Source organism: Nicotiana tabacum, chromosome 3 (genome assembly GCF_000715075.1).
Source record: "Nicotiana tabacum cultivar K326 chromosome 3, ASM71507v2, whole genome shotgun sequence".
In the NCBI taxonomy this organism is placed as follows: Eukaryota; Viridiplantae; Streptophyta; class Magnoliopsida; order Solanales; family Solanaceae; genus Nicotiana; species Nicotiana tabacum.
This window is the reverse complement of record NC_134082.1, coordinates 122,941,089-122,965,785: the sequence shown is the minus strand read 5'-3', so window position 1 is coordinate 122,965,785 and position 24,697 is coordinate 122,941,089. Positions and strand designations below refer to the sequence as shown.

The window sequence follows — 24,697 nt, the reverse complement described above, 5'->3', positions numbered from 1 at the left end:
GGGTCCCTTATAGTAACCAAGAGGATGAATAAGAGCTCTCTTAGTCCATGCAGATAATGTGCGTTTTCTGTGAGTGGAACTTGGTCCCTCTTTTGTGGTCACAGTTTCAACAGCCGTTTTGTCTTTCAGTACTGATTGATTCTTGGCCGGAACACCTTCCTTGAAGTGCCTAGTGTTCCCACATTGGGTATGAGGCCAGTTATCAGATGTAGTGGCTCTCTTACTGTGAGGGCTGTGAGGAGTTTTCTCCCTTGGGAACCCTACTCCCCGCCTCTTTTCATTGTCATTAGTGAGAAAGGCAGTGGTAGCTTCTAAGGACCAGGTCCACTTTATAGACCTTTCAAAACCATTCTTCACTTTTTCTAGATTGGCTTGGAGGAGCTCGTTTTTCTAAATTTCAGCACACATCCTACATCTCAATGCCTTCGCCTCATCTTCAAGCCTAAAATATTCCTCACTAACTATCTTCTTTCCTCTTTCAGAGCTTTCAGGTCTTGACTTAGTCAATGGATTCACTATTAGTTCCCTTTGGTCTGCAGTTTCTGCCAACAAACCACTCTTTTCTTTTCTAAGAATTTCAATGGTTTTCTTTTGATCAGTAACTGCAGCCACTAAGTCTTCTCTAGTATGTTCAGATTCTTCTAGTTCTAAGAACAAGGAATCCCCATCCTTCGCAAGACTACAAAAAGCAGTAATTAAAACATCAGCTAAACATATGAGTTTTTTTGGAGAATAGGATTTCAAATTTTTCTGAACATCCCTGAAGTTTACCTCTTCGTTGCCATTGTCTTCATCATTATCTGATTTAGCCATCAAAGAAAGCGTTGAGTCATATCCAATCTCCTCGCCTTCAACTGCCATCATGGAACTATCACCAGTATTAGGTTTATCTTGTTTTACTTGTGTAGTTCCCTCATGAGCTATTTGCAAAGCCTCCCATATTTCCTTAGCAATGTCGCAGGTAGAGATTCTGTTGTACTCTTTAGGTCCCAATCCATATACTAGAATTTTCTTGGCACGAAAGTTCTTTTTCATCGCTTTCTTGTTTGCTTCAGTGTATTCTTTGCTAGTTTTTTCCTTTGAAAATGGGAATTCATCTAGTACCTTGACTGGAACAAACGGACCATCGCAAATGACATCTCATAGCTCACAATCCTCGGCCATGATGAAATCGTGCATTCTAGCTTTCCACAACCAATAGCATTTTCCATCAAACTTGGGTGGGTGGTATATGGATTGACCTTCTTCAAAATTTAGTGGAGCCGCCATGAGGATCCTTCCTAGGTGTTATCCTGATAGGAGGAACCCGCTTTGATACCAATTGTTAGTTTTTATGGATCCACCAAATCGTACAGTACCTGGTCCTCTACAAGATTCTGCAGAGAGCACATAGTAAAGCAGTAAGTAAATGAGGCAGAGGATTTTACGTAGAAAAATCCCGCACAAGGGGATCAAAAAAATACGACCTGCACCTGTAGGCTTTTAACTTCACTAACTTGTAATCTTACCTATTACAAGCCACTTTACAATACTTCATATTGTAAAGGATTTACTCAACTAACTTATGGTACCTTTACCACAAGCCACTTTGTGACTATCCTAGTTACAAAGGCTTTTTCTAACTTGTGATGTTATCACCACAAGCCACTTTGTAACTCTACGATTACAAAGACTTTTCCTTATGACTAAATCTAGTCACAACATAAACTCAACGAGTTTACGGATTTACAAGAGGATTCCTAATCAGTATGCTTCTAAGTAAGCGATTTAGGAGATATAGTAAGTACAATAACAAGGTTACAACTCAACTAGGACAGCAACAATCAATCTTTTAGGAACTGGTTTGTAGTGGCATTCAACCTTGTTCTTCAAGCTTGAGAGGATAATTTTTCTGTTTTTGCAAGAGGCTTGAATGAGAAACAGAAACCTTTCAGTGATGTTTTTGTATAAAGCACATTTGGTACATCTTGATCACATCACTTGAAATGATGTGAGTACTTTGTTTGGTTAGAGAATGAGTGGGCTGACAGTGTGGTGCAGTGCGACAGAAATAGTGCCGTCGGTCAGTTCATTTCCAGCTGTGTCCAAATGACTTTGTACTGCTATGAGGAAACCACAAGAGCATCAGGTCCTTGTTTGGTTCCTAGCTCCTGAAGCTGTAGCAATTCATCCTTAGCTGAAATTTGTTAACGCTTGCAGCAATCCAAGTAGGTCAGGTTCCATATCTGGTTCTTAGCAGTAAGTTTGTTAGATCATTAAAACATCAGGCAAGAGCATTTAAGATCTATCAATATTATGGCCGCGTGTAAGGTTGCACGTTCATCACTGTATGAGAAGGTGGTGGCACGACATAAGCAACATCTTGAAGGGGATAATAGTGTGGTGGGACCATATGAGGCTCATATGATTAGCTGAATGACCTGCGAGCCCCCCTCGAGCTTGAAACCATCAAAGCTCCCTCTTCACTCCCATTTCTATTCATCAAACCCTCCGAACCATTCTGAGCAGCCTGTGATGTGGCCTTAAAAGCAGTATGACTCAAGATTCGCCCTGTTTTTAAACCGTTTTCAACCATTTCCCCAATTTTGATAGCCTCAGAGAACGACTTGCCCATAGCGAACATCATGTTCTGGAAGTAGTCCGCCTCTAGGACCTGTAAAAAGACCGTGATCATTTCAATTTTATCCATTAGAGGCTTTACCCTGGTAGCTTGCTCACGCCATTTTAAAGCATATTCGCGGAAGCTTTCTGCGGTTTTCTTTTTCAAATTGGACAAAGAGTTTTTGTCGGGAGCGATTTTCATATTATACTAGAACTGGCGGACAAAATCTCGGGCCATATCGCCCTACACGTGCCAATGAGTAATTTCTTGATCCGTATACTACTCAGAAACGATTCCGGTGAGGCTTTCCCAAAAATAGGCCATTAGCGGCTCCTCTTTTCCACCAGCGCCTCTCAACTGGTTACAGTATCCTTTCAGGTGAGCAACCGAGTCTCCATGCCCGTCGTACTTTTCAAATTTTGGCATCTTGAAGACAGCTGGCAAGTGGACATGGGGAAATATACAGAGGTCAGAGTATGAGATACTCTTTTGGTCACTCAGACCTTGCATGTTTTTTAGGCTTTGTTCCAGGCTCTTCATCTTCCGAGCCATTTCCTCTTGCTCGGGATTTTTAACAACCTTTTATTGCTCCACCGAGAGATCATATTGCAGAGGTTGAGTGAAAGAGTATGGGGTCACATATGTTATTTCTGATTAAAGTTGTGGACCCTAAAAGGTGAACATTGGAGGCTCAATATATGGTCGTGGTAAAGTTGGTTGTGCTCTGGTACAGACTGGTGCTGTAGAGAACAATATTGGATGTGCCCAGGAAACTAGCGCCTGGGGGCGAACCACATAAAGCATGCCGGGAACATTGGACGGCATTGGAGGGTGCCCGCATGGGATGAGCGGGTTGGGCATAGGGGCATTGGTAACCTCATCGGACCTGGGGATCAACTCAGGGAACCCAGGGATTGCACTTGGCGGTTCCCTACCATTAGATCAGGCGTCCCCCATTTCCAATATGCGGAGACGCAATATCATATTCTCTTCAGCAACTGCTGATTCTAGTTGTGGAACAACCGGTGCTGGGCTATCCTCAGGATCAATGATTTGTAGATGGCTTTCAAAGGTCATAGGAACCTTTCCTTTGGGTCTTGTGAAGTAAAGATGGTAAGCCAGATTACCAACAAAACCAACCACCTGAACAGAACCTGGCTAATTTGCACACCCAACAACCTTGTTAGTTTTGAGATGCTTAAAGATAGGAAATTGCATATTGGGATGTAATGCACCTAAACAGTTAAACGTTTTCTACTATGTGTTTGAACGAGTTGCATGTTTCATTCCGACCTTAACTACCCTTTTTTTTCAATTTGCACCTCTTTTCTTCATTTTTGCTTCTCAATCACTCTTGATTTTTGTTTTGCTGCTGTCGCTCCTTTATTTTGGCACTCTCTCTTTTTGTTTTGGTTTTTGTCACTCTTTTATTTTATGTCGCTCTTTTTTTTCACTTTTTCTTTATTTTTCACTTAATTTTTTTTCTTTCTTGTTTTTTTCGGATTATTTTTCACTCAATTTATTTATGGCTATGATCGAATCCGATGGGGATTGCCTACGTATCATGACGCCGCATGAATCAGATCTTGCGTAGTTCAAGAAAATCGAGAATGGAGTAAATAAGCTAACTCTTTTTTTTTACTTTTATTTACTTTTATAAAACTCAGATCATGAAAGCTTTAAGCAAAAGAAAAACATATTTTTCTTTGAATTCTTTTTTTTTGTTGTTTTTTTTTGGGAATTTTCGAAAGAAATGCTTCAAAAGAAGAAAGGAAATATTTTTTTTTTTGGATCTTTGATTTTTTTTTGGATTTTTTGAAAGAAAAACTTCTAAAAATTTCTTTTCTTTTGATTTGAACTTTGGGAATTTCAAAAGTAAAAAAAAATATTTTTGTTGGAATTTTCATTTGTTTTCTCTTTTTCTAAAGAAGAAAGAAAATATTTTTAGATTTTGGACGTTGCCTCTTAATTTTCGAAAAAGGATTTCAAAAGTAAAAAGAATTTTTTTTTTGGAATTTTCATTTGTTTTCTCTTTTTCAAGAAGAAAAGAAAATATTTTTGGATTTTGGATGTTGCCTCTTAATTTTCGAAAGAGGGATTTTTAAAAAAATATTTTGGATTTCTATGGGGGTTTTTTTTGACAAAAGTATTTCTATTTTTCTAAAACCAAAATATTTTTTGACTTCAATTTTTAATTAATTTTTTTGATATTTACGAAAGAAGGACTTTTAAAGAGGAAAAAAATATTAATTTTTTTTTGATTCTTTTTTTTTATTATTTTTTTTTAAAATTTTTGGGAAAAATACAAATAAAGGAAACCCGTAGTTTAGACTTTGATTTTTGATTGATTTTCTTTTTTTTTCTTTTTTCCATATGAAAGACTTCAGAAAGAAGGAAACTATTTTTTTTGAATTTTCTAAGAAAATGCTTCTAAAGAAGGAATTAAAGGAAAATATTTTGGATTTTTAAAATTGGGGCCGGAACCGATGAGGGTTGCCTACGTATCTCACATCCTGTGAGAATCAGACCCGCGTAGTTCGGTCAGTTTTGACGGAACAAGGGAAACATGACACTTAAAAATTTTGGCTCATTTTGAAATGATTTTTTTCTTCTTTTTTTTTCTTCAGAATTTCGACAGAGTTTCAAGATTTTCAAATGCGTACCTCACTCTTATTTTTTTTTTATTTTTTTTTCCTATTCTAGAAGCCGATCAACATGCAAGCCGAAATGAACAGATGCGCAAGTAGCACGTAAGATGTATCAGGATGGTCTTTTAAATTTTGGTACACCTGTCCTAGACGGACCCAACTCCTGTGTTGAGTCCCCAAAGTCAAATGCATGTGATGCAAACAAATGGACCTACTAAGGATCCGGCGTGAGGCTATGTTATTCTAGGTTTAAAACATGGATGTATTGTTCTTGACCTGGCTTACCCGAGCGGACAACTCGAGCCCGGGGAGGGGGGGCAGCGTACCGTGAATACAGATGCTTCACCGGCTTTGCAACTTGTCCAAACCTCGTTCTAAAATTAGGATATGACTCTAACAGAAAAGAAGTCAAGCAAAACGCACACTCCCCAGAAGATTTAGAAGACTCAGAGAGAAGAAGGGTTTCGTAACAGTTTTATATATAGTTAAAACTTTATCAAAGCGGTAAAAAGCGGCATTTAGCACATTAGGCTCAAACATATAAAAATCAGATAACAAACACAACCAAGTATCACAGTTATTCTAAGCTCGAATTCTGAACCCTGAACCAGAGATTTTGGGTTCTTAATCCCCAGCAAAATCGCCAGAGCTGTCATACCTCATTTTTACCCGAGGGGGATATAAGAGAGTTTTTCCAATTAAAGTGACATTAATCAAAATGGGATTATTTAGTTAATTTCAGAGTCGCCACTTGGGATATTTATGGTGTCCCAAGTCATCGGTTTATTTTTAAAATCCCAACTCGAGGAAATTTGACTTCATTTAAAAGTCTGCGAAATCAGAAAAACTAGGTAAGGAATTCTGTTAACCCGGGAGAAGGTGTTAGGCATTCCCGGGTTCTGTGATTTCAACACGGTCGCCTAACTATTAATAATTGGCCTAATTACCTAATTTATTACATATTTAAAACCTAATGTGCATTTTTAACCTTTAAACCGCTTTTATATTATTTAACCACTTTTTAGGATTTATGGAATTTATTTGAATGAGTCACGATGTTGCGCACTTGTTTGTTTTTGTACACATTGCTAATCGTGTCACGGGAACCGTACCCACGATCTACAACATGTTTATTTTTTATTATTGTTCGAAGTTATGGTCGGGTCACATGAAATGCACACCCGAATTGGGATTTACGTATTGTGACCATGCCACAGGAACCGTACCCATAGCCACGATGATTTAAAATTAATCGTGCCTAAAGCAAGCTATGATATTCATAATTTCATGGAGCTTAATTGGTATTCTCCTCTAATGTTGACAGAAAGTTAAAGCACTATGATTCTCTGCTATGGGAGACAAAGCAAATATAGTACTGCCTCACTATTTTCCTCAATGCTTCTTCCTATAAATGCTCAGAGGAAAAATTAAGACTACAAATTTACAATCAGATACTTCACCACTTTAAGTGCAACAATATGAGTAAGCTATAACAGAATTAACATCCACTAAATCTCACTCAGTTACAGTGCAATGCTAATTTAACTAAATGGTATACAAATTATCTTCAATTTAGAAATCGATGAAGCAACAACCGTATAACCTTGAATATAGAAATTTATGCCAACAAAATAAGCACTAAAACAAAATCATTGATGAATAATAAATATAAAAAAGTATCTTATCACAAGCGTAACATCTTTAGCCATTTCATGGCACTTGAAAATTGAAATTGCTATTCGTCAAAACGGGAATAAAGATATTGACAATCCACTTTCAAAGTTAAGACTCAACAATTGTCTGGAATTCCAAAATGAGAAATCACCAAAAGGATATCTGCACAAGATTAAATAAACAAACTAGAAACTCTTATACAAGGAAACTGCATGCTTATACAAGAAATAGAGCATCAAGAAAGTAATGCCATTTAACAGAATACATACTTGACTCATGAAATGTGCGATAATACGCCGAAAGCCAAATAAGAGCTAAATGCTTCAAATCGGAGCCCAACAGAAGTTTCAGCAGTCTACATCAGAAATTTGGCAATGTTTTGACACAGCTTAGCTTTAGAAAACCCATAACCATGAACAAACAACTCGAAAATTGCATGAACTCACAGTTTCACTCTCTTTTTCTTTTTTGTTTTCTTTGCTTCTTTTCTCCGGATCTGATTTTGTGAAATTCAAGGTTAGTTCTCAACTGTTTCATGTGCGATGAAGGTGAGAGTGAGAATGAGAGGTGAGGCTGCTCATTGTTCTAAAAGGGGGAATCGTCGATTCTCTCATGTGGGAGGGGGAAGGGGTCTGATTCTTAGCCTCTGTTTGAGGATGGGAGAATCAGACTTTTGTTTTGAGAGGAGCATCCCTTTTGGAATGGTGGAAACGACGTTCTCTCAAAAATTGGGAAGGTCCCATGTTATTAATGTGAGGGATTAGGATATAAAGATGGGAAAGGGGTAATGGGTCAATGGCCTGGGCCGAGTAGGGGAGCATGGGTTACGCAAGAAAGAGGGAAATTGGGCCATTTAATTTGAGCCCAATCTGGTTTGAATTTTCCAAAAAAGTAGCCCTTTCCTTTTCTTTGTTTTTCTCTCTTTTTCTTTTGATTTTAAAAATCTAATTGAATTAACTAAACAAGCTAAATAAAATTCTAAATTAAGCTCTAACTTAAATTATTTTGTAAAATTAATCTTACTTATTTTTACTAATTTAACACTAATTAATTTAAAACTAAAAGCTAAAATGTGGACATGACTATTGTGTTTTTTTGTGATTTTTGTTCAATAATGCAATTAAACTCTGAATGAAATTAAGACCTAAAATGTTATGCATGAGATATTTTAGACATTTTAGGTATTTTTCTCATGATTTTAAAATGTTAAATATGCATGAAATGCAACTAAAATGCATACAATCAATTTAAGAGAAAATCCTAAAATTCTACAATTTCGATAAAAATTATTTTTTTGATTTTTTAGGAGTAATTTCCTATGCGGGGAAAATATTAGATGCTCACAGTCAGGTAGAAGAACATTTTCTACTGCCACCGCTTGAAATCAATCCCGAATTTTTTTTTCGAGGTTTTCCGCTAGTGCCAATGCTGGTGTTCGGCTTGTCGACGCATTGGCAGTCACCATCGGAACAGCTTAGTTTCCGTTATCATTAGTCATTTCTGTAAAAGAATGACACAAACAAACGTTAAAATCACGTAGATTTTAATCTCCAACGGAGTAGAAAACCACAAAGGTTTTAATCTCCAGAACATAATTAAATTCCTTAAGCTTGTTAGTAAACTGTATTTGTAAACTAATTCTGGAAAAAAAATAGAATAACATATAAATAGAAAATGTAAACAAAACAAAAGTTAATCTAAGCCCACTGAATTCATAGTGTTTCCTTAAGGAATTTAATTCCCTCCTAGTACCAAATGTTATGGATTATTTCCTCCCAGGATAGAACCAATTACACACTGGTATAGTGGTACTTTAAACCCCAGTGTTTCCGCAAACACAAAGTTCGGTAGCAAATCACACTTACTGTTGCTTTCTTTGAAAGTAAAATAATACAAAAGAAGGATGAGAACTAAGAAAATCGTATGGAAAATCTGAGAGAATAGACTTGTATTTTTAGCCAATGTTGGGATGAAAACTGAAGAGGTGCAACTCTTCAGAATGGTTATTTGTGAAAAATGGACATAGCATAAAGGCCATAACATAAATGGCTAATTTATGCAATAATAAACTGAGAATTAAAGAGGGATTAATATTCTGTTATTAAAACGGATATTTAATGACATTTCTCTTAATATTTACTATTAACAAATAAATTTGGCCCAAAAAATTAATCAATCAGTCATTTGACCAAATCCGAAGCTGAAGCCGAAGCTCAGTCGAGCGAGTGACGACGACGGCGCGAGGCTTGCCTTCTTCTCTATATTTTAAGAGTTAGAAGAAGAGCAATTGCTTATATACCCATCAAAAACCTCTTCTTCTTCCAATATGTGACAATGTCCCTTTGTCGGGGGGAGGGAGGGACTTAAAATTTCGCTTAAAAATTTTATTTTCCTCCATTTCCCATTCACCCTCTTTTAAGTCATATTAATGCTTAAACAACCTAACAGGTGCAAAGTTGAGAAAGTTCATAGAGTCAGCATGTGGATTCTATGTGTCCAGCTGACTCATTGCATTTGTTTCGAATTATGTAAATATATAAAAACAATTAGCATACATGTTGTATGACCCAAAAAATAGATTTTGGTTCTATACAATTAAATTACTAGAAAATCGGGGTTAATCACAGTCAATATCAATATCCAATGACAGATCTGTCGCTTTATGATAAATATGTGCAACACCAAAAAAGATAACTTTAGATAATAAAGAAGCAATAAAGACCTAGAAGTGTAAAGGATAGCAATAAATGACTTCTAAATAGTAAATAAGATAAAGACAACACGACAAAGATGGTATTTTCAGATGTTTTTCTGACAATAATGGATAACGATGAGCAACCTTGTATTCCAATCCTTCTTGTATCGGGTGAGAGGGATAAAAGAAAGAAAGTATAAAATCAAACTTTGTTTCTATTCAATAACGTGTGAATCTTGTACAAAGAATGTTGATGAAATTTTTTACAAAAGATCCAATCCCTTTTCGGATATACATCTCTTCCTATTTATAAGAGCACATGTGTCTCAAAACACTAGATAGTATAACAGAAAGGAATATCCATTAGAATATTATATTCTCTAGGGAATGTAAATACTAAAACTGGTCGTCACTTCTTACCGAAGGCGGATGCTCGTCCTTGTCCTCGTCTTCTGTTAAACCATTTCGACCTTCGACAACGATTTATCCTCCACATCTGACCTCGACCTTTTGGAGTTAGGTTGACATGTCACAATCTTCATAGGCTCTATTGCCGTTGACCGGGTCAAACACATAAAATGAAGTTTTTGCCCATATACATGCAATTAAATAACACTCATCTACTCTAAATCCTCAAATTCGCCTCTGGTCATTCTCACACATACACATATATGACATATTCTAGCTAGGGAATAGCTAATATTTCTAAAATTCTTAAATGAACCCTGTAATTGGTTTTTGTCATTTCAAGTTAAGTCTTAACCAAAACGACATTTTCTTTGGAACTTCTGTATTTGGCTGGTTAATTAATGAAACATGAAAAGATCAAGTACTCGGTAAAGGAAACACTTGATTACTTGTTGTTTTTAATTAGTTAACATTAAACATGAAAGAATAAACTCTTGGTCATCTCCATGGCATGCAGGATCAAAACATAAGTTGAGAAGGACACACTTAAACAAAGCAGCGTCAACATCCCTAGAGCCAAAGCTGGTCTAGTCTCCATTAAACACAACTGTAGCAACCCTATAGCTTCACAAACGTCCTCGTTGTAATGCGCAAAGTACTTCTTCTCCCATCCCATCCAATTTGAAGGTGGTCCTATTTTGCCAGCTTCTAGCAATTTCATCTCTTTAACACGTATTCGAAGGACAATCATGTTTTCATCCACAAGCTTGCTTTCACCGTGATTATGTTCGAATCTTGCATTCGCCACTTGCCTCCGCGTCTTTAATTTCATACACGTTGAGCTTGAAGGAGGATTTATCCACAAAGAGTGACTTGAACTTAGAAGCCTAGAACAAGAGATCAATGAATTCATTTCCAATTACTCTCGGAGAAACAAAAATTAAGTTTTGTGTACTGCTTGAAATTGAGGCGTAGTTGTTATTGTTACTGGAAAGATATAGCAATTGTAAGTGTTGATGAAATCTTGTGATTTGTATATGGAGGGTGTGTATAATGGATTATGAAGTATATATAGAGGGCGAGGAACAAGGTGTTGTGTTACGCATGGAAATTACAAGAGAAGGTTCCAAAACTGCGACGTCGGCGCAATGCGCGTAGCCGCAAGAAAGGGACGGCAACAGGAACTTCATAGATAATTAAGGAGAAAGTGATGTGATTCTTTTGTTTTGCCCCAAGTCTGTCTTGTAACTCAAGGTTGGGAAACTGCGGTTTGATTTGTTTGTTTACAGTGAAAGCTGCATAGGGTTTTAAATATTATTAATGCAATGTAAGTTTGAAATTAGTATTAGTTATCATTTAATCACGTACATTTATTAATGATTGTGTAAATATTTTTACATTTGATTGCTTGTTATACATGCAAGTATGCAACTATGCAAGGTTAAGTTGATGAAAACAGAGACGATAAAAGCAAAGATGATTTGTAGTGGGAGAAAGTTGCTTTAGAGGGTGAAGTCAAATAAGCCCAAATCTTTGCGAAGGCTGAACGTGATGAATACAATACACCAATAGTGGGTTTACCAGGAAAAGAAGAGAAATGAATCGGGCAAATACATTTTTGTCAAAGTATAATTGAGGAAAGTGTTTATTATATTTGGTCGGAAGAAAATTAAACAAGAAAACTTTCCTATTCTTTTTCTTGTCCTGTTTTCTTGGTCGCAACACCCTAATAAAAATTTAATATATAGAAGAACTTCTATTCTAGATTTAAGGACTTTGACTCTTGGAGAGATTAAAATGCGAATGATGCTTATGATCTTGCGGACAATTGTGTCATGCTTATTTTACGAGACTGAAATTTTCATTCTCACTAGTTACCTGCATTGAAACTCGATCGTTTTGTTAAACTTTTTTTATCTCTTGTATTTTTCTATCCCCTCTTTCTTCTGGAATTATTTTTTTTTTAAAACGTGTAGAGTACTTTCGTTGTAATTGAATTTGTATAATAATACTATATAGGGTTCTTCTGGATAAAATGAGACTAGTGCTGAAATTTCGTGGTACTCTATTGCGTGAATTGGCCGCAATAGAAAGGGACATGACCTGGTAATCAAGTGTTTGTTTCTCTCACTTATGAGGAAATTGTCATTTTTGGTATTTGTCTTGTCTAAAGCCCACCGTACGAGAATGAGACGGGGAACCATGCTTAGCTTCTAGAAACTTTAAGCGCTTAATAGGAGTAATAATTTCAACCTTATTGTATGGTCACAAAAGTATGCTTCTAGCACTAAAATGTGAGATAACGTCATCCTAATACTATGGCCTTCCAATTTTCTTTAAACGAAACATATATATAAAAGGAAGAGGAAGAGATCTAGAGAAAGGAGTTTGGATTTGACGTAATGGGCAAACGAATAGTTAAGGTTCATGAACAATTTAAAAGGTGGGAAAAAAGGGATGACAAAGTCTAACTCCATTTCTATTTTCTCCCCAGCCCCTACTTCTTCTTTTTACACAAATCCGTAAATTATATTATTACTCGGTGAAACAATTATTTTAGCATTACCAAGGGTCGTGATGGGATGAATATGATCTCTCAATCCTTAATCGTATGTATTGGGCTCGAATTCTAGGAATGAATTTTTTTTATAAGGAGCACTCCATCTTTAATGGATCTTATACTATACGAATTTAGATTAATCGGGCCTCAAAGTATGTACCGAACACGAATCCTGATAATAGTAGCTAGCATAAGTGAGTGGTTATTTACTTGAGCCTAATTAGCTAGAGTTGTTGGGGTAACTCTAACACTTGTATATATAAAGCCTCTTCAGTTTTTGGTTAATATGGAATGCAAGCGAGCTGACTGTCTTTCCCAAGCTTCTCATCTCAGATTCTTCTAAGTAGGACTGACATTTGCTAAATTGGACCATTTTCTCATAAGTACGGAAAAACATTTGGTACGTTGGACCATTTCTTTTCTTCATTGTTTCTTTTTCACAATTTGCAATATTAACATTGAATGGGAGGGTTGGAGTAACACTAAAGTTGTCTCCGTGTGACCTAAGGTCACGGATTCGAGCTGTTGAAGCAGCCACTGATGCTTGCACTAGGGTAAGTTGTCTACATCACACCACTTGGGATACGGCCTTTTCCTAGATCCTGCCAGAATACGGAATACTTTGTGCATTAGGCTGCCTTTTTTTTAAATTTGCAATATTAGTATTAGCGTTCTAGTATCTCATTTATGCGATAGCCTCAAAAGGATCGTTTCATTTCCTTCACATATATATAGCTCACTTATCTTCTAGGATTCTTAGAATCAATTATGAATCTGACCATTTACTATGTTAATCATAATGTTGGGGTTCCTTTCATGTAGGTGCGACTTGTGAGAGCATATCTCTGTTCGTGAATTTAACAATAGGGGCAGGGGCAGAGATAGAATGAAACAGAAAAATCCTGCCTTGGTCTTGGACGATGTTAATGAGTTAGAACTGTCAATTAGAACTTAATATGTAATGGAAACAAATTGGATACATTACAAATTACAACCATGTAGTAGATTAGCAGTACCTAATGGAGAAAGAAAAGTACTGACCAAAAGCCAAAATTAAGAATGAAAGAATACAACTACCAGGTCTACACTATGTTTATCAAATATGTATACATACTGCAGTCCCATTACAATTCACAACTACTCCTGGCTGACTATTAAAAGACATCAACCAAGATGAACGGTGGACAGGACGCCATTGACCAAATGAGAGAAAATCATGGCCGTCGAAGCTGGAACACTGATGAGGAGGAGGACTAACATCCCAAGAGCCAAACTAGGCCTTGTACTCAACAATTGCATTTGTAAACACCCAACCAAATTACATATTACCTCATCATAACAAGCATAATATTGCTTTTCCCATTCCATCCATTCTGCAGGTGGCTCATAATTTCTCTCAATTACCTTCATCTCATGAACTCTCTTCCTTAACACAATCATGCTTTCATCCACCAATCGCCCCCTATAATCCCAGTCACAAGAATCGTTACGTCGTGCAGAAATTTTACCCTTTGATCTTCTCAGGCTAAGCAATTTTGGATCAGAGAAAGACAAAGATGGAAGTGTACAAGACCAAAACAAGACTTTTTCCATGGCCGATATATGAGAAAATAATAATCAAGTACTGCTGAATGAATATGCATAATTTGGTTGGCTTGATTGGCTATTTATATACTAAGATGAAGTCTTAAGGGAATAACAAGATTTATGATTGGAAAGGAAAAGGAAACTACCTAGTATAGGCCAGTTGCCACATGACATTTTCTCAGATCCACATAAGGCTGACATTGCTGTTTTAATGTTCAAAGCCGACCTGACCTGGTGGATTATTTTAAGCAAGGGTCGGTGATCATATACTCTATTTTTTAGTCAGATTTGTACTACTAATATTTAATGTGCTGACTTAGCTTGAAAACTGAAAAGCGCTTTAAGTCAACTAGATGAGTTATTGAAAAATAACACCATTATTTCGGTTAGCTAGCTAGGTTGTACCAAATTAAACTTTAGATTCCATTTTATAGAAACTTCGTGGTCTACCACTGTTATGAATAAAAATAGTCAATAGGCCATGATGAAAAACGGGTTTGAGAAACTAGCAAATTTTGTGGGGAAAATGATATATATATATATCCGCTCTTATTTTTGCTAAATACATCAGTTACCATCACCATCTAATATACATTAGTCGTGAGAGTATTTCCTTATTCTTAGATGGTATAGTAGGTTAACACAGAAGACATTAAATTAGTACAAAATATTAAAGAAAAAATAAAAAATATTCCTGATTTAAATATGCCACTAGAAACAGACTACTTGATAATAGAAACAGACGGTAGTTTTGAAGGATGGGGAGCAGTTCTAAAAGCAAAACCAAATAAATATAGTGATAAGAGCACAGAAAAATATGTGCTTATCAAAGTGGTAAATATAAAGAAAAAGGAAATATGAGTAGTATAGATGCAGAGATATTAACTGTAATTTACGGATTAAATAGTTTTAAATTATATATATTAAATAAACAAGAAGTAACAATTAGAACTGATTGCGAAGCCATAGTTAAATTTCACCAGAAGATAAACGCAAAGAATAGTAGTAGAAGAAGATGGTTAAATTTTATTGATACTATATCAATATATAATCTGGTTTTTGAACATATTAAAGGAAAAGATAATAATTTAGAATATCAGTTAAGTAGGCTTAGAATTACTGTCAATTAATAAACAAGTATTTTACATGTACAACATGAGACCAACAGTTTCCAAGACTGAAGACAAAGGGAAGGGCATTCAAGTATTATGTGGTTATACATGGTAAGACAAAGGTCTATCCAGAAGAAGACTACCCAGAACATTAACACAAGGAGAAGCGTTAAAAAAGAAGGGTATAATTTCAAAAAAAAATGAAAAAATAGAAAATATAATCAAACAGACATTAGAAAACTTTTTTCAAGAAAAGGAAGAACAAGACAAACACATGATTAAGAATCCAAGTCCAAATCCATAAAGGACCCAAAGTTCAGGAGAAGATGATAACTATGAAGACAACCTAAATTATCAAGATGCTCAAGATCCATATGAAAATGAGTCAGAAATGAGTTTTGATTCAATAGCTATACATAATTTAGACACATAAAAGCAAAGTCTCAGTTAAACAGCAATTAAAGAGCATCAAAGACAAAGGAAAAGTAACAAGGCTGGTATACAGAGCAATAATGTTGGCGTACCAATGAGAAAAATAAGAAAGTAAAGAAGATGTGACAGGAAAAAATGCTAGCTGTGCTAAAAGACAAAAGTGACAAGTGACATAAAGTAGAGAAGATGTGACAAGAGGTAATGTTAGTTGTGCTAAAAGACAAGATAAAATTTTGAGTGGAGAAAAAGTTACAAACACGAAAGGAATCTCCGACCAAGCCATGTGAAGATGGGGCCCAATGAAGTACCCTGCAAGGCTAGACAAGATAGATTTCAGAAGAGTTTGGAATCCATTTTTCAAATCCGTTTCAAAATTTAGCTATAAAAAGGAGAAGAAAGCAGAAGAAAAACAGGATACAACAAAAAGAAAAACACTCTGAAGAGAACCCATCCAACCAACCTTTTCATCATCAACCAAAAACCCTCTTCCAAAATACTTTGTAAAATATTTTCTTATGAAATTTTAGTAGTTCCACCTCTAATCTTGTTAAATAAATAAGTCCTTATGCTTATGTGTGATCGTTTTTAATTCCCAAAGCTCAGTGGACTTTTTCGGGTTTCCCGAAAGGGAAATCTCTCTCCTATAAGCATGTAAGTTACTCATCTTTATCTAAATTATGTTTCTGCTAGATATTACCCCTGTTTATTTTAAAATTTTATGTTATTCTGTATAGTTTTATGTTCATATGTTCGATTATTAGATATCACTCTTAGTATATGGTTAGCTTCCCAATTTTTTAACAATTATGATGGATTAACCTGTAAATTTCTAGGAGAAACTGGTTAAGTAAAACCTAAAAACAATTAAGAAGGGTATAAGTGTTTAACCATAGCCGGGGTGAGGTTAAAGAAATAAGAGTTAAGAAAAGAGTTAAAATCTTTAAAAGATAGGGAAGAAGAGATGAACGGAGTGGATAAAAAAAAGAGTAGTAAAGGGGTAATCTCAGTTCATAATTTGGATAATATGGTAACTATACAAGTTTATAAAATAAGAGAGAGAGAATACCGAGTAGGATTTTTACAACACAAGAGTTTAATCGCAAAAAATAATTTTATTGTTAATGTCCAATAATCGTAATAACTATATCCATCCAAAAAGCTTTGCTAGGAGCCTTACCCAAAGTTTAGAAGAATTTATATTAGACATAGAAATCGGATTTTAATCGATAGTAGATTTAACCGTACATTTTATATATCTACAACACAATAGTAGTATTTGTTCAGATATATATAGAAAACAACTGCATCTGATATTGTTAATATTATCATACCATCAATCATATCATCTATACCATCTAAGAAGAAGATTTTAACTTTTTAACCTACTATACCATCTAAGAAGAAAATTTTAACTTTTTAACCTACCCCCCTCTTATATTTTTGGTATCAGAGCAAGAAGATTTTCGGACCAAAAAGTTTATGAAACAACTTATTTTTGCTAAATACATCAGTTACCATCACCATCTAATATATATTAGTCGTGAGAGTATTAAAAATAATATAGAATATAGAGAAACATTAGAATCACAACTAAGTTTCTTTGAACTAAATATTTTAAATACGGAAGATTTTAAAAATTTCCTTCTTCTTGAAATAGAAAGAATTAATATTGAAATACAACAAGAGAAGGATTATATCCAAACCACCAGGAACAAGATAAAACATATCTCATTGGGGTAACATATATGTTGAGACAACATCCTTTAGCTAAAGAAATAGCTTGTAACTATTGTATTTTAAGTAGAAATATACAAAGAAAAGAAGAATTAAAGAATATACTACGAAAGATTAAGGCTTTATTAATATCAACTTTAGAATTAGCTAAACAAATAAAAGAATCAGATTTAAAAATAAATAGAGAACCAAGTTATATAGTAAAACGTAGTATTAGCTCAGAAACCATATCAGCTTTAGAGTGGGAAATACAATATATAGAAGGAGAAATATATTCAGAAAATCAAAGAATAAAATTCTTTAAGAACCGAAAAATTTGGATACCATTAGGTTAAAAAATAGATAAACTAAAGAACCTAGAATATTTAGATTTAAAAATATATCCAGAAAAGAAGTATAGAATATTAAAAGATAATACGGTAATTAAGTGTAATTTTAGTAGTGGAAAACATATATTACATACCGAAGATAAACAATACAATACTTTAGTAGATTTAATAATCAACCTTGGAGAAAAAACCCAGGAAAATAATAAAAACATAATAAGAATACTAGAACTAGTAGAAGCATTACAAACTAAACAAAGAAAGACTTTAGAAAAATTAGAACAAAATTTGGATTTCCTAAAATCACAAGAACTAGAAATAGACAGAAAAATACAATTTCTGAACAATAAGTTTAATCTAGAAAAAATACCTAAGAAAGATGAAATCGAAAAATTAATTAAAACTATTACAGAAAAGCCTAAAGAATTAGAAATACAAACAAACCAGATTCGTAGAAAAAATAACACACCAAGTAGAAGTATAAAAAGTGAGATAAATACCTTAAAAGAAAAGATAGACACAATAAAAGAAATCGCTCTTTCATGAGTGAGTTACAATTACAACTAGATCCAGTATATGAGGAAGCATTAAAGTTCACAGAAAGAATTCAACCCAATCCAGAGGGACTGACTAGTTATACTCCTCAGGGAAAGCGGATCAAATAATAATAAAACAGAATAATACTTTAATAGTATTACTTTTAGAAATTAATAAAAAGCTAGATAAAATTATTAAAGAAAAGGATATAAAGACTGAAATCCCAAAAGTAGACGATTTAATAGAACAATTAAAAAGAGTTGAAATAACCCCGCAAAAAGATAAAATTAAAATAAGAAAACCACAAAAATGGACCTTTTTCCAGGTGAGTCAAGAACAACAAACCAAGAAAGATCATGAATAAGTTTTTCAGATAATAGAATAGGTAATAATATGTTTGCCAGAATTCTAACTAGAAAAAGACAAGAAGAAAATCAGAAATTAGACGAAATAATAGATATAGACAAAGATATACAAATCTTTCAACAAAATCAACTAAGGTTACTCAATCCAAGAATACTATATAATACATGATATTTTTCAAATAACTCTCAACTATATAGATATTATAGAGAAGAGCAATTATCAGACATAGGAAATAAGGTTACAACATTAAATTTAATTAACCCAGAATCAATATGACAAATTAAAAATTATAAAAAGAATTTAATGCATATGAGACTAATAGTAATCAAATTAAAAGGACTAACTAGAAAGAATCTAGGAACTAAAGTACTAATAGTAGTATATGATGACAGATGGTCAGATCAAAAGAAATTTATAATAGGTTTAACAGAAGTAGACATGACAAATAATGGAGGAATATTTTACATTACCCCAGATTTCATGATAAATCTAGCAGAATTTGGAAAAATATCAAAATAGGAATACAGACTAAGGGATATGAAGAAATGAATAATGAAAATAATTTACTGATATGTGTAGGTTTCATAGGAAAAATGGCAACAAATAGTAATACAAAATTTAAAATTAAGATAGACGATGTAGTCGAAGTAATGGGAAATAAAGGGATAAAAATAATAAAACCTATTAAGATAAACCCAGAAGAATATGCTACATTAGAATGGAATCTAGAAGATTTCGCAAAGCCAAAAATATTCAAACCAGAATCTCATTTAATGTATACAAACTCTAAAGGAGAAACATCAATTAGGTTTACCAATTATAACTATTCTACCTAAAAAGAAATAGATGATGGAACTGAAAGTACGATAGAAGATAATGATACTAAATTTATGAATATTGAAATAATACAAGACGAATTCGAAGTAGACATAGCATTAGAAAAAGCAAGGAGGCTAGTTAAAGAAAATAAAAATAAGACTTTCCAATGTAAAGGGTGTAAACTTGGAAAATTAACTTTAAGCAAAGTAGAAGAGCATTTTAAGAAATGTGAATTAAGAACAGATAATTGGGCATATAGAAAAGAAAATATTTCACAGAAAAAATCAGATAAATTCGATCAAATTTTGAAGAGATACAAGATAGTTATGAAGAAACAAAAACAGAATCTTTAATAAGTTTAAAAAAAATTAATGGAGTCAACTAGTTCTAGCCCAAGCCAATTTCAGAGAACAACTTATCAAAGTACCATTGATACTAGCACAGGAAATGTACCTAGAAAAAGAGTATATAGAATAGACCAAGAAACAGAAATAGAAAATGTAAAACCATCAGGAAAAAGAATGCCTATAGAAGAACCTATAAGACTACATGAAGGAGGAAGTAAGGGTAAAATACTAAATATAGCAGCTCATGATCCACAAATGTGGAACTCAGTAATTGACCTATGGAAAGGAATAGTAGTAGCAGACTTTATAAAAACTTATAATGACACAGACGCAGAAACAATGTATAAATATATGGAGACCTTCTTAGGAGAATCAATAAAGGGCTTATGGGAAGCCTATAAGTCAGAATTTCCACAAGATTTTCAAATGTTAATAGCAATGGGACCAAATCCTTATAATTTTACAAATAAAATACATAGCTTGATCACAAGTGAAGATCCAAATAGTGGATTAGTAGTATTACAAAAGAACGCTGTAATAAAATTAGAACAATTAAGTATAAGCAGTTGGTTTCATATAAAAAAGTTTTTAAATGATTATTTTTATTATTGTACTATTAGTGGAAACGCTTTTGATCAAGATCTAAGTAAAAAGTTATTTAATAAACTACCAGGAGTCTTAGGAAGAGAAATAGAAGAACGATGGTATAAAAGAGAAGGTGTAATACAAAATTCACATGCAAAATGGTCTATAAGGCACAAAGTACAACATATAATGGAAATACTACAAGAAAAATGTACCAATTTACAGACACAAAAACAACTAAAACAGAACAATATGAGTTTCTGTAGATCAACTGTGTATACAACACAAAGTTATGACAAAAATGAATATAAAAAGAAGAAATATAGAAAATATAAACCTCAATACAACAAGGGATACAACAGAAAAAATTATTATCTTAGAAAATCATCAGCTAGACAACCCTACCTAGATAGGGATAGACATATTAGAAAGTATAGAACAGATATCAACTATAAAAACAAACTAGAATGCTTTACTTGTGGTAGTGTAGAACACTTAGCAAATACGTGCCCAAAAAGAATTAATAATACAACAAGAAATTCACAGTTAATAGAAGATTTTCAAGAAACCCTAATAAATGTAGACGAATATATGTCAGATAACGAAAGTATATACTCTATAGTAAGCGTAGATATAGAAGAAAAAACTCAAATTACCTCAGAATCAGAAGAAGAAGAATTAATAAATGAGATAGGATTAGAAAAATTAGACTTAGAAGAAAATACCTTTGTAAACATATCGGAGGAATGGACCCATAATTTTGAAAGAAATAAAGGATTAGATAGTAATCAGTGTTTCATATGCAAATGGTACCCTAGAAGAAATAAAAGAGCTAAATGTAAATTATGCTATCTAGAAGGATGTATTTCATGTATAGAAAAAGATTTTGAAACAAAAATAAATAAAGAAGAAAAATACCAAGAAATAAATGATCATACCATGAATTTGAGAATAATGACGTTAGAAGCTAGAATAAATGAACTAGAAAAAAGAATACAGAAAATGAAAAAAGGAAAAGAGAAATTAGAAGATATAAAAGAAAATATAACAACAGTAGAAGAAGAATTAATGAGTATAGAAAATTGCGATGCGCTTATATGTAATGACGATAAAAAACTTAGTACAATAAAGATTTTAGCAAGAATCAAAATAGAAGATTACGAAATAGAAACATTAGCCCTAATAGATTCCGAATGCACAAGATGTATAATAAATAAAATGATAGTTCCTCCAAATCTAATCAAAACCCTAGATAAGCCAGTTGCAGCTATGCAAATGGATGGAACCCATAATATATACAGACATTATGTAGATAAATCACAAATCAGCTTTATAAATACATGTTTAGATTTCTACAAACCCAGCTACAAGGTAGAAAAAATCTGGGTAAGGGACTTAAACATAAATGTAGACTTTGTATTAGGACTAAGTTTCATATTACATAATAATGGTAGTTGCCTACTCAGTAGAGATGGAGTAATATTCTTTAAAAATATTACACAAACACCCGTACAAACAATAGAAACTGCAACCAGGATAAGAACACGACTAAACGCAAGCCAGAAAAACCTGCAAGAAAATCAAAAAGAATGTTGTAAAGAGTGTAAAGATAAAAATACATGTTGTAAGATTAAAGAAGAATCTAAAACCTTAATACTAGAAGAAAATGAAGATAGAGATATGTTAGAAAAAGACTATAGTTTAATAGATATTGAAACAAAAATATACAATTTTAAAACAGGACTACAAAAAATAGGAATAATAAAGAACGAAAAGGATCTAGATAATATAATAAAAATATTATATGAAATAGACATAATAGGAGAAAACCTTTAAAACATTGGAAAAACAATAAAGTTATGTGTAAACTAGATATAATTAATCCAGAATATATAATTAAAACAGCTTCAATAGAAGCTACAAATCAAGATCTAGAAGACTTCAAAATTCAAATTAAAGAACTTATAAATTTAGGAGTAATAAGAAGACCCGCTTCTAAACACAGGTCAACAACCTTTATGGTTAGAAACCATAGTGAGATAGTAAGAGGAAAAACAAGAATGGTAATAAACTACAAAAGACTTGATGATAATACTAGAACAGATGGATATAAGTTGCCTGATAAAACAGAACTAATAAATAGAATACAAGGAAAAAGATTCAGCAAGTTTGACTGTAAATCAGGATATTGGCAAGTAAAGATCCATGAAGAAAGCATTGAGTGGACTGCATTTACTTGTCCAGAAGGACACTTCGAATAGTTAGTAATGTTGTTCGGACTAAAAACAGCTCCACCAATTTTTCAACGAAAAATGGATAGTATATTTGGAGAATATAAGAGATTTGTTTTAGTATATGTAGATAATATATTAGTATTTAGTAAAGATATTAAAGAACATTTAGGACATCTATAGACATTATTTAGATTATTTGTAGATAATGGAATAATAATTAGTAAAAAGAAGATGGAACTATGTAAAAATTATATAAATTTTTTAGGAGTAATCTTAGGGAATGGAAAAATTAAATTACAACCCCATATAGCTAAAAAGGCCCTAGAAATGCCAGATAAATTAGATAATACCAAAGAGCTACAAAAGTTTTTAGGTATAGTAAATTATGCGAGAAATTTTATAAAAGACATAGGAAAAATAGCAGGACAGTTATATGCTAAGACAAGATCTACAGGATGGGGGGTGTTGCGAGAAATTATGAGTTGAGTAATGATCACAGAATATTATCTTGTCATTGTCTTTTCGGATGGTGTATTGAGGGATTTTTTCTGGGTTTTGTCTAAGTGCTGGGGAGATATAGTAGTTTGGTCCTAATATTCCTCTTGCATAATCTAATGCTTCAGTAAAATCATTAAAATCTTTGAAAAGTGGTTTTTCTATATCCTTAATGGAATCTAGTACTTCTAACCATGTCTGAAAAATACCATTTATCTTACCATGTATAACCACATAATACTTAAATCTTTTGTCTTGGTTATATATATAGCCGCTCTCAAAATAATAGCCAAAAAAATTATATTTTTTTTTAGTCAATGGGCCATGGTGTGGGATCCGGATTGATGGGCCCAAGTACTGTAAACAATTAACCAAACTGGTTAAAATAGGGTAGAGTAGCAATAGTAGAGGTATGCGGAATATTGCAGAAAAACTTCTTCTCTCGGGTCTTTCTCTCCCTTGCATATTTCTCTCTGTGCCTCTGTCTCTCCCCCTGCTTTCTTTCTATTCCTATCTTAGTTATGTTAGTGTCTATCTTGTTATTCTCTAATTCCATGTACTGAATTTTCATTAATCACATATCATTTTTCTATGGGTTATGTATACTCAAAGTTGCAAACAATGTCAGATTGCAATGTGGTGCTTTAGGCAATAATATTTATGAAATCGCTGCAGCGCATCAATTATAGTAAAGTGTGGTTACTAGTTAAGTGTGTTAGCGATGTGGAGCTTTAAGTAGATAGCGATTTTATCCCAAATAAGCACATAAGAGTATGCACATGAAAATTATCAGTCTTAGAGCTGAAATAACTATTGAATGACAAGACTATTACGATGTGTTGCCAATTAGAAGATTAAGTGGGCGTTTGGACATAAGAATTGTAAAATTCAAAAAAAAGAAAAAGTAAAAGAATTTTAAAATAAAAATGATATTTGAAAATTAGAGTAGTGTTTGGACATGAATATAATTTTGGGTTGTTTTTGAATTTTTTTGAGTAATATGAGTGAAAATTTTGAAAAACTGCTTTTTGGAGTTTTTCAAAAAAATCTAAAATTCATCTTCAAGTGAAAATTGGAAATTTTATGGCCAAACACTGATTTCGAAAAAAAATAATTTTTTTAATATCCAAACGAGCTATAAATTTGGACAAGTACTAGAGGAGACTTCAATCGTGAAAGTCAAGGTAGCTAAGAGCCCGTTTGGCCAAGTTTATGGGAGATTAAAAGTGCTTTTTTCCCAAAAAAGTACTTAACTGGAAATATGATGTATTTGGTCAAAACAGACAAATGCTTTTGAGCAGTAGCAGAAGTAGTTTTTCTGTTTTTGGGAAGAAGCTACAAATTCTAGCTTCTTCTAAAAAGCAGAAGCAGAAATAAGAAATTAATTTTTTCAAGACAAAAATTTCCTTATCATAAATTTATATTTCCTAAATTATCGCTCATTAATTTAACTTTACTTTTTTTTATGCCATCTTTTTCTTCTTCTTTTTATTTTTAGCGTATTTTTATTCTTCTTCTCTTATTTCTCTCTAGAAT

General features: G+C 33.3%; 2 protein-coding genes and 1 long non-coding RNA gene across 3 annotated transcripts; all 3 read right to left on the bottom strand.

Annotated features, from left to right (window-relative positions):
• Nucleotides 1–6,889: 6,889 nt before the first annotated feature.
• Nucleotides 6,890–7,645, bottom strand: LOC107831181 (uncharacterized). Its single transcript, XR_012707807.1, has 3 exons — nucleotides 7,371–7,645; nucleotides 7,194–7,279; nucleotides 6,890–7,086 (listed from the first exon to the last, which is right to left on the bottom strand). It is a non-coding gene; the product is annotated as an uncharacterized LOC107831181 (long non-coding RNA).
• Nucleotides 7,646–10,499: 2,854 nt separating this feature from the next.
• Nucleotides 10,500–10,940, bottom strand: LOC142177247 (uncharacterized). Its single transcript, XM_075245719.1, has one exon. It carries the CDS (start codon nucleotides 10,938–10,940, stop codon nucleotides 10,500–10,502), a length of 441 nt encoding a protein of 146 aa, XP_075101820.1.
• Nucleotides 10,941–13,751: 2,811 nt separating this feature from the next.
• LOC107831182 (uncharacterized) lies at nucleotides 13,752–14,180 on the bottom strand. The gene has a single exon (XM_016658921.2). It carries the CDS (start codon nucleotides 14,178–14,180, stop codon nucleotides 13,752–13,754), a length of 429 nt encoding a protein of 142 aa, XP_016514407.1.
• Between the last annotated feature and the right edge of the window lie 10,517 nt (nucleotides 14,181–24,697).

What these genes read in the sequence shown, in the direction of transcription:
- LOC107831182 (XM_016658921.2), bottom strand. Translation starts at nt 14,180, where the DNA reads ATGGAAAAAGTCTTGTTTTGGTCTTGTACACTTCCATCTTTGTCTTTC.
- LOC142177247 (XM_075245719.1), bottom strand. Translation starts at nt 10,940, where the DNA reads ATGAATTCATTGATCTCTTGTTCTAGGCTTCTAAGTTCAAGTCACTCT.